At 32.6% G+C, this 8,655-nt stretch overlaps 1 protein-coding gene across 2 annotated transcripts; it reads left to right on the forward strand.

The window, feature by feature from the left end:
- The first annotated feature begins 415 nt into the window (after positions 1-415).
- Positions 416-6,335, forward strand: LOC143242932 (techylectin-5A-like). 2 transcript variants are annotated; one of them, XM_076486606.1, is made up of 5 exons: positions 416-550; positions 1,083-1,266; positions 1,618-1,781; positions 5,744-5,849; positions 6,145-6,335. In XM_076486606.1, the coding sequence occupies exons 2-5, from the start codon at positions 1,083-1,085 to the stop codon at positions 6,318-6,320; spliced, it is 630 nt and encodes a 209-aa protein (XP_076342721.1). In that variant the 5' UTR covers positions 416-550; the 3' UTR covers positions 6,321-6,335. The 2 variants fall into 2 exon arrangements, with proteins under 2 accessions (XP_076342721.1, XP_076342686.1); XM_076486571.1 differs by lacking the exon at positions 416-550 and adding an exon at positions 617-643.
- The last annotated feature ends 2,320 nt before the right edge of the window (positions 6,336-8,655 follow it).

The raw sequence follows: 8,655 nt of genomic DNA on the forward strand, positions 1-8,655 counted from the left end.
CATATTAACAGTGACGGAATGTTATTTTAAAACATTGCAATTCTGTCCCATTTTGTCTGTTTTTTGAATTTCAAAGTATTTGTGTATACTTAATTCTGTTATTGAGTTACTTATGTATTTCTTTATTTGTCCAACTACATTAGAAAAGGTTAGAAGTAACTAACACAGACTTAAGGAAGTTTAATCCTGGTTGTACAAGGTTACAATCAATTTCTAAGTTATTTACTGAGATAGAAACCTCTAATAGAACTTTGTTGATGTTCACTAAACAGAACCAGGACTAACTGACTTCTTGGTAATATTTGGTAAACTCTTGAGTAGTAGCCTCGTTCTGGTGTCTGACGAAGTCGTGTAACATGAGAGAAAAGATAAAAAACTGACGCTAAATATAATGTTCCTTTCAGTAGAATCAGACTTCTGAGAATCTGATTAAACACAGAGTAAACAAAATTCCCTGTTGGCCAGTGTTAAATATAAAGATTGAACTACAGTGAAATAACATCAACATTGTATCGATTCTCCCTCTATTATTTAGTACAGTTTAATAAAGGTAAGTGCTAGTAATGTTAAAATATTGAACGCAGTAGTTTGAAAATGAAATTTAAAGGCAAACTTAAGAAATTAAGCCAAAATGGAAGAAAATGTACTAATAATTTTTGTTTTATGACATATCAAGTATGAGTTATTTTGACAGTAGAGATGATTATTATTGTTTATTATGAATTTTGTTTCTATATTGTTATAAATTTCTGAGTTAACTAAAAGAAAGAAACAAAAATATAGTTCTTGAAAGAGGCGACTTGTTACAAATAAGATTTTGTCTAAATATTTTATTATACAGTTAACTGAAACTACAAGAGTTTTATAAAACTTTGATATCATATGATAATCATTTTTAGTTGTGTTAGGATAAAACTTCGATACAGTGAAAACCAAAGTTAGTAGTTTCTGGATAAATATAAAGTTTATTAGCAGCTAGAATCAATATATAGATAAAAAAATCTATAGGTTTGTAATACAATATACATTCATAAATGACAAATTTCAACATATTTTATTGTGTGAATAACATTTTTTTCCAGATGATGAGACTTAAAATTAACCAAATGATGATTAGTATCCAAATTGTCATGATCCTTCTTCTGGTTCATCAGAGCTGTCAGATAGAGATAAACCTCAAGCGATGTCAAATGACATCAGTATCAACTCTACTGGATTCAATCAGTGTACTGGTTACACAAGCTAAAGATAAAATACACAGCGATGGTAAATTAACGTTCACATTACTTATCTGTTAACATCTAAACCGGTGAATACAGTTTGTATTACAATGTTTTGTAATTCCAAATTTCTATCAGAACTTTGCTATTAGAAATATTCATCACTATAGACATCATTTTGTCTTATGTTTAAAATATATAGAATTATTTCGATAAAAAACCGAATGTATGTTTGTAGAATTTTCAACTCTAAAATTCGGGTTTCGATACCCGTAGTGGATAGAGCACAGATAGTCCATTTTGCAGCTATGTGCTAAACGAATAAAATTTTGAAAACATTTTATTATTGCTTTGATATTTTACGTAAATTCAATTTTATATGCTTTGTGTCCACAAGAAATGGAATGCCTTCAAACCTCTTCTGGACCAAGAGACTGTACAGATGTTTTCCTTAATGGAAACCATACTAGTGGAGTGTACCGTATCTGGCCAAAATCATGGATGTTTACAGGAAGTTTTGATGTTTACTGTGATATGGATACTGATGGAGGAGGCTGGACGGTAAGTGTACAAAGAAATAAGGTCAACTTCATGTATAATTTAACTTCATTTTCTTATGAGTATGTACGAACGTTGTAGTAAAAAAACAGTTTGGACAACTGAACAGCTAAGTGGCTAGACAAAACACTATGAAAGGAAGTTGTAGAGTAAGAACACCTTTGGATAACTGTAAAGCTAAGTGACTATACACAACAGTATATAAGGATGTTGCAGAGTAAGAACAAGTTTGGGTAACTGTTGGTCTGAGAAACTAGACACAGTGGTTTTATGAGTTATCCTTGTATTATTGCCTCTCCTGATGTGCTGACTGTTTACAGTTTTGTAACTCATCTTCAATGTCTACTTTAAGTACCTTAACATTGTCTATACCTCAAGTTTTGGTAACCTTTGAATTACTTTCGAAATTCCTGCAACTCTTTTGTCACGTCCATTGCATTAAAACTATAATATTGGCAGATTCCCTTTCTATATGTTGTCATTACAGTCATGGTGAACTTTTAAACGGATTTAGCTGTAGTGAAATAAGACATTTATCATATAAAACAGATTTTATCAACATATCGTTTACCCTCTAGCGACTGAATAATATCATCTAGTAACTGTATTTTACTCCTGTCATTCATTTTTAGTTGATTACTTTTGCTGATCATGTAACTTTTGACGCTTAAAAAAGATAACATATAAATAACAGCTGACTACAATTTTAAGCACAAGATTCAGCCTTTTGGACACAAAATAGCACTTACATTGTTTGATTACAATCCTGCTGAGCATGTTTGACCATATTCTTACATATCACTTGCATTTTTCAGTCTTCATTATGAGATTGGCCGAGAATCCAGGGCATTTCAAAGGATATATTGTGTCGGAATTCAGTCTCCTTTTTATCAAACCAACAGTACTTTCATCAAAGGTTCAAATTAACAAATATTTTCACGGGCTTACGTAAACCATGCTCATCAACGAGGACTTGTTTGTTCCTTATGTCCTCAATTATTTGCTAAACTGTCATTCGATACATGATTCCAACAATGAGTCTCATATTCCCTTGGCTGATTAAGTCATGGTTTTATGTATACATGGGAGCCCGGCATGGCCCGGCATGTGTTAAGGCGTTCGACTCTTCGTTGGTGAAAGAGTAGCCCAAGAGTTGGCGGTGGGTGGTGATGACTAGCTGCCTTCCCTCTAGTCTTACACTGCTAAATTAGAGACGGCTAGCGCAGATAGCCCTCGAGTAGCTTTGCGCGAAATTCAAAAACAAACAATGTATACTTGGATTATTAAACGGAAGGTGTATGTGACTTGTTGGCAATAAATTCAAATAATGAACGTACAGCACATAATCTGCTTTTTTTGAAATGATACATGTATTCAATACACTATAGGTAACCATAAACTTATCTAAGATCATACATAATTCTGTTTTATAGTTAAAAACCACTTGAGCTGATTCAATTGCTCTATAATGCAAATGACAAGACTAACAATTTTTCTCTACTCTCAACAGAACAGTATCAGTGAATAATTCTCCTAAGTTACTCCGTTATGTACCATAATTCTATTCTGAACTTAAAATAATTGTCTTCCTTTTCAAAGTCCACACAGACGGTTTTAATTACTTTTGAACACCGTTTGACAGGGTAAATCATTCTCCTTATTTTTATTAAGTTGTGAAACACAATTTAAATATCGACCGTTAAAGCTAATCACTCTTACGTCGGCTGAGTTCACGTTTTTTTCTATCTAAACTGCATGTAAATCCATTTCACTTTGTACTTCGTCTTAAAACTTACTCGCGAGATTCTTATATAAATACCTTAACAACTGAGGCTTCGAATGTTCTCTAAACTATGCAAGTGGCTCCTATTAAATAACACTCATTTAAACTGATTAAAAATATTCCAAAGGTTTCACTTATATGACGTCAACAACATTAGTAAAGTCTAGACTAATTTTCTGGTTCAATTGGATAAACACATGGGCTTAAACTGATTTTTATCAGTGGCCAAATGCACCAAGAGAAATGTTCTTTACTGCAAGACCACAGAATAAAATAAGGTGGTCAAATTTCATTGGCAAATTTCAAACCGCAAGAAAGTTACGTAATGTGCAATAAACAGCGTGAAGCACAAAGAACAGAAATTATTTGCAAACACAATGTACGATTATTACTGAGTTTCGTAACTAAACTTATCGTAAGTGGTTTCTTTATTTTGAATTCGCGAAATGCTACACGACGTCTATCTGCTCCAGTCGTTCCTCGTTTAGAGGGAAGGCACAACAACGACAGCAAATTCTTGGGCCATTTTTTTACACTCCTGAAATTGATGACATGTCAAGTGGAAGGGTGATCAGAATATGCGTTTCTCAGGTTCAAAGTCGTCCTAACCAGCTCGCTGATCGTATTTATCGGTTTTAAAATTATTAACTTTTAATTAACTCTGTTGTTACAAGAACTAAGCAATTATTAAATATTAATTCATAAAATAAATTATATAATAAAACCTACACCTAACTGTCTTGTATATCCAACAGATATCATAGTTTTTTTACTCGTCGTGGATTTAACATTTTTCTACAAGTATACTATAGAACTTGAGTCACGTTTAACCATGGCCCATCATGGCCAGGTGGGTTAAGGCGTGCGACTCGTAATCTGAGTGTCGCGGGTTCGCACCACACATACTCGCCCTTTAAGCCGTAGTGGCGTTATAAGTAATGGTCAATCCAACTATTAGTTGGTAAAAGAGTAGTCCAAGAGTTGGCAGTGGGTGGTGATGACAAGCTGCCTTCCCTTTATGGTCTTTCACTGCTACGTTAGGGACAGCTAGCGAAGATAGCCCTCGAGTAGCTTTGCACGAAGTTAAATATACAAACAAACGTTTAACTAATAATCTAATGAGATACAGAAACTTCCACTCGTATGAACCCTTCCTTCGGACGACAATAATTTCTGTTCTTTGTGCTTCACGCTGTTTATTGCACATTACGTAACTTTCTTGCGGTTTGAAATTTGCCAATGAAATTTGACCACCTTATTTTATTCTGTGGTCTTGCAGTAAAGAACATTTCTCTTGGTGCATTTGGCCACTGATAAAAATCAGTTTAAGCCCATGTGTTTATCCAATTGAACCAGAAAATAATATGCAAAACTAACAAAAAATGTGTAAAGTGAGTTTATGTGTGTGAATAACTGATGCTGATATTTTGCATTGTCCGTCATATATTGATGTCTCAGTTCATAATTAGGCCAAATAAACGCATTTCAGTATGTCATTTAATTTTTTTGGAATACCGAAGTTCTGGTGAATTGTTTAATAAACCTTTGAATAACTGATAAGTAGGAAAACAACAGTATTTTTACGGAATTAGTGATTTTTGAATTTTCTAACCTGGTAAACACAAATGTTTTAAAGAAATGTATTTAAAATTATATTTCTTCTCATCCTGCAGCGATATCAGAACAATGTAATTTTTAAAGCTAGGTTTACTTTTGTTGAAATAATGAAACCAATATTAACATTTTTGTAAAATGTAACACCAGCGTAAAATTAAAGTTAAAATACCTCAAGTACCACACCAAAGTTCTATTGTCATAGTTATACACAATTTTTAGAAACTTGAGGTAAAAGTTTATTTTCACGAGATATTAAGTTTTAATAAGAGAAATGTTTGTAAACTATTACTTCCCTTTTTATTGATCCATAAAATAAAGAAAACTAGATTTGGAATTTAAATATTATTTTTCAATTATGATCAAGAAAAAATAATGAGAATATTAGAACTGTTGTTTACTGATTGATGTTGCTAGGTAAAACTTAGAATGTAAATATTGATTCTATTAAATTTTCCATTCTTAATTAAAACATAAATAACACAACTACAACACAGTTCAATTTCATGTTGATAATTGTTCTTATTTTAAAATAATATCAGTTAGATTTATATAAAGTTCTCTGTAGGTGATTCAAAGACGGGGAGATTATGGAAACCCAACAGATTACTTCTACAAATCATGGCAAGAATACAAAATGGGGTTTGGAGACATCGATAAAGATTTCTGGCTGGGTATGATAATACAGTAGTAGAAATAGTTTTTAATATCAATTGTATGTAACTACAATAGAAATATATAATGTAAACCGTATAGAGAATACTACATGTAATAAATATTAAAGCGTAATTTTCACAATTTGCTTTAAAGAAATGGACATCATTCATAAACATTATGAAATTTAATCATCAGATTTTACTTTTACATCTCGTTATGACAGTTATTATTGTTCGTGTTAATTAATTGAAAAACTTATTTATTGCAGTAATTATTACATAAAAAAATTAATCAATGTATCTGTTTTCTCAGGAAATTACTGGATTTTTACTTTAACGAACCAAGGAACTTATTCAATCAGGTTTGATCTGACAGACAAAGAAGATGAAAAGCGGTTCGCCCTCTATCGGGAGTTTAGGATAGATAATGAAGAATTGTATTATCGTCTGCATGTTAAAGGTTTCACAGGAGATGCAGGTAATGTGTAATAACAATATTGATCAATGATATTGTTTATATATATGATTAGTAGTACATTATTAGAATTGGATATATTGTTTGTATTATTTAACAATGTACACCTACTCATAACATATTTTAGTGTTTATTTAGACCGTTAAAGCTGAATAACTTTTTTGCCTTAACATCTATGTACAGACATATCACACATGTAGAATATCGTATTTTTTCTGATAGTTAATCTAGTTAAACTGTCATAAGTAACATCATCATAAACCATAAAAAAATATTAATCCTGTTCATTATTACTAAGTATGAACTTTACTTTAGAACAATTTTAACTCTACCACAAATATAGTAAATGGTAACGGTAGTTATTATTTAATAGTATAAATAGATAAAGGTAGTAAATAATATATATATGTAAAAACAGCTGGTTTAAGTTGAGAAATTATTTTACGTAGAACAACGATTTGACCTTCTTCGGTCATCGTCAGGTTCACAAAGAAAGAGGTAACTGACCGATAGCTGACCACATGTTTGAAGGGAGTTGTGTAACTGAGTGTAAGAATATAGAGGGCGTGCTTAGATGTTGGATTATATTTATTAATACAGGTTTCGAGATGTTCCTTTGTGTTGGTTTATTTTGGGCTTGAGTTGTTGTATAAGTTAGACTTATTTAATTTTGCGTTTGTTTTTGTTTGTTTCTTTAGTATTTGTGTGTTTTCTATAGTTATGTTGATTCGCAGTGTTTGAAAACGTGTGAAGGTGACTTTTTGTGTTCTTTGAATCTGGTTTCCATTTTTCTACTTGTTTCTCCAATATAGAAGTCGTGGCAAACGCAAACTAACGTGGGTTTAATTTAGAGAGAGAGTAATCGTAAGTGGTTCCTCTTCGTCCCTTTTCGTGGAAGGTTATTGAATTTAGATTTCTTTATTATTTTAAATAGTTTTTAGACTTTTTTTTGGGTGAAGGAGTGAAGTTGGTCATACTTAATATTATCCATGACCGAGGCAAAGACAGCACCGGAGAAAACAGCCAGGTCCTGTCCCGAAAGGCAGATGTCAAAGTAAATATGAACACGAACACAAACGACTCGATTCAGGGCCTGGCAATAAAGTTGCCTGGGCTTGGACCTATAGATCCAATTCCTAAGTTTTTTGCTGTGGGGAGAAACGGGAGTGCCCCGAGAAAAACCCACTTTCACAGGACAGGCTCCGAAAGTTTTACCTGTCCTGTGCCCGAGACCTAAAAAAGAAAATACATAGTGTTAACGTGAGTTTTGTCTTTTGAGTATTTTGTTGTGTGATTTGTGATTCTTGAAATATGTTGTAAGGTGAAGTATATTTAGTTGGTGCACTAGTTAATTTGTAAAGTGATGCCGTTAGTTTGTTTCTGTTTTCTGCTTTTAAATAGTATTTATGTGATATTTCCGTTAGTCTATTTCTTAGTGTTGGTAAGTTGCTGATTTGATGTATATAATTTACTGGAGTGAATGATGGTAGACTGAATGCAGATCTTAGTATTTTGTTTTGTTGAACTTGGATTTTCTGGAGTGTGTTATTTGACATATTGTATGTTACTTGACATCCATATTCTATCAGTGGACGGATGTAAGCCTTGTATACAAGTATTTGGATAATGGTGTTTGGTGAGAATTTCGAGTGTTTGCTGGTTAGAGTCATTAAGTGTGAAATCCGTTTTCTAATTGATGAGTGTATATTGTTAACATGTTTTTTTCCATGTTAGTTTTGTGTCGAAAGTGATGCCAAGGAATGTGATGTTTTTGCTCATGTTATTAAGCGTATTTCCGAGTGATAATTTTATTTTTTCTATATTTTTTCTTTGTTTTTTAATTTCCTGTAGAAGGTGATTGCTTGTGTTTTGGTTGGATTTAACACTACTCTCCACTTGTTTCTCCATGTTGAGACGTTGTTCAGTGATTCTTGCACACGAGACGTGGCCATCACTGGGTTTCTGGAGGTTCTCCAGATAGCGATGTTGTCTGCGTATTGTGAATTATGCGTGTATGGAAAATTGGGAAAAGGTATGTCACTGACGAAAATAATGTATAGTAGTGGAAAGAGAACTGATCCTTGGGGCACTCCTGCAGTTATATTGAAATATTTAGATATCGTTTTATTGACTTTTACTTGTGCTGTTCTATCTGTTAGGAAATTTGAAATCCATTTAACTATAGTAGGATTTATTTTTTAGGTGATTTAGTTTGTATTTGATGGCATTGTGCCAAACGCTGTCAAATGCTTTTTTGACATCTAGAAATACACCAATGGTTACTTGGTTGTTGTTAAAAGCTTTATAGACTGATTCGGTTAGTCGTGTGAGGTGATCTGTTATTTGCCT

The sequence above is a fragment of the Tachypleus tridentatus genome, chromosome 1 (genome assembly GCF_004210375.1).
Source record: "Tachypleus tridentatus isolate NWPU-2018 chromosome 1, ASM421037v1, whole genome shotgun sequence".
NCBI lineage: Eukaryota > Metazoa > Arthropoda > Merostomata > Xiphosura > Limulidae > Tachypleus > Tachypleus tridentatus.

Bases quoted from the DNA above. Each gene is read 5' to 3' on its own strand.
- LOC143242932 (XM_076486571.1), top strand. The intron at 1,267-1,617 runs GTAAATTAACGT...TGTGTCCACAAG, and splicing joins AGATAAAATACACAGCGATG to AAATGGAATGCCTTCAAACC. The intron at 1,782-5,743 runs GTAAGTGTACAA...AGTTCTCTGTAG, and splicing joins CTGATGGAGGAGGCTGGACG to GTGATTCAAAGACGGGGAGA.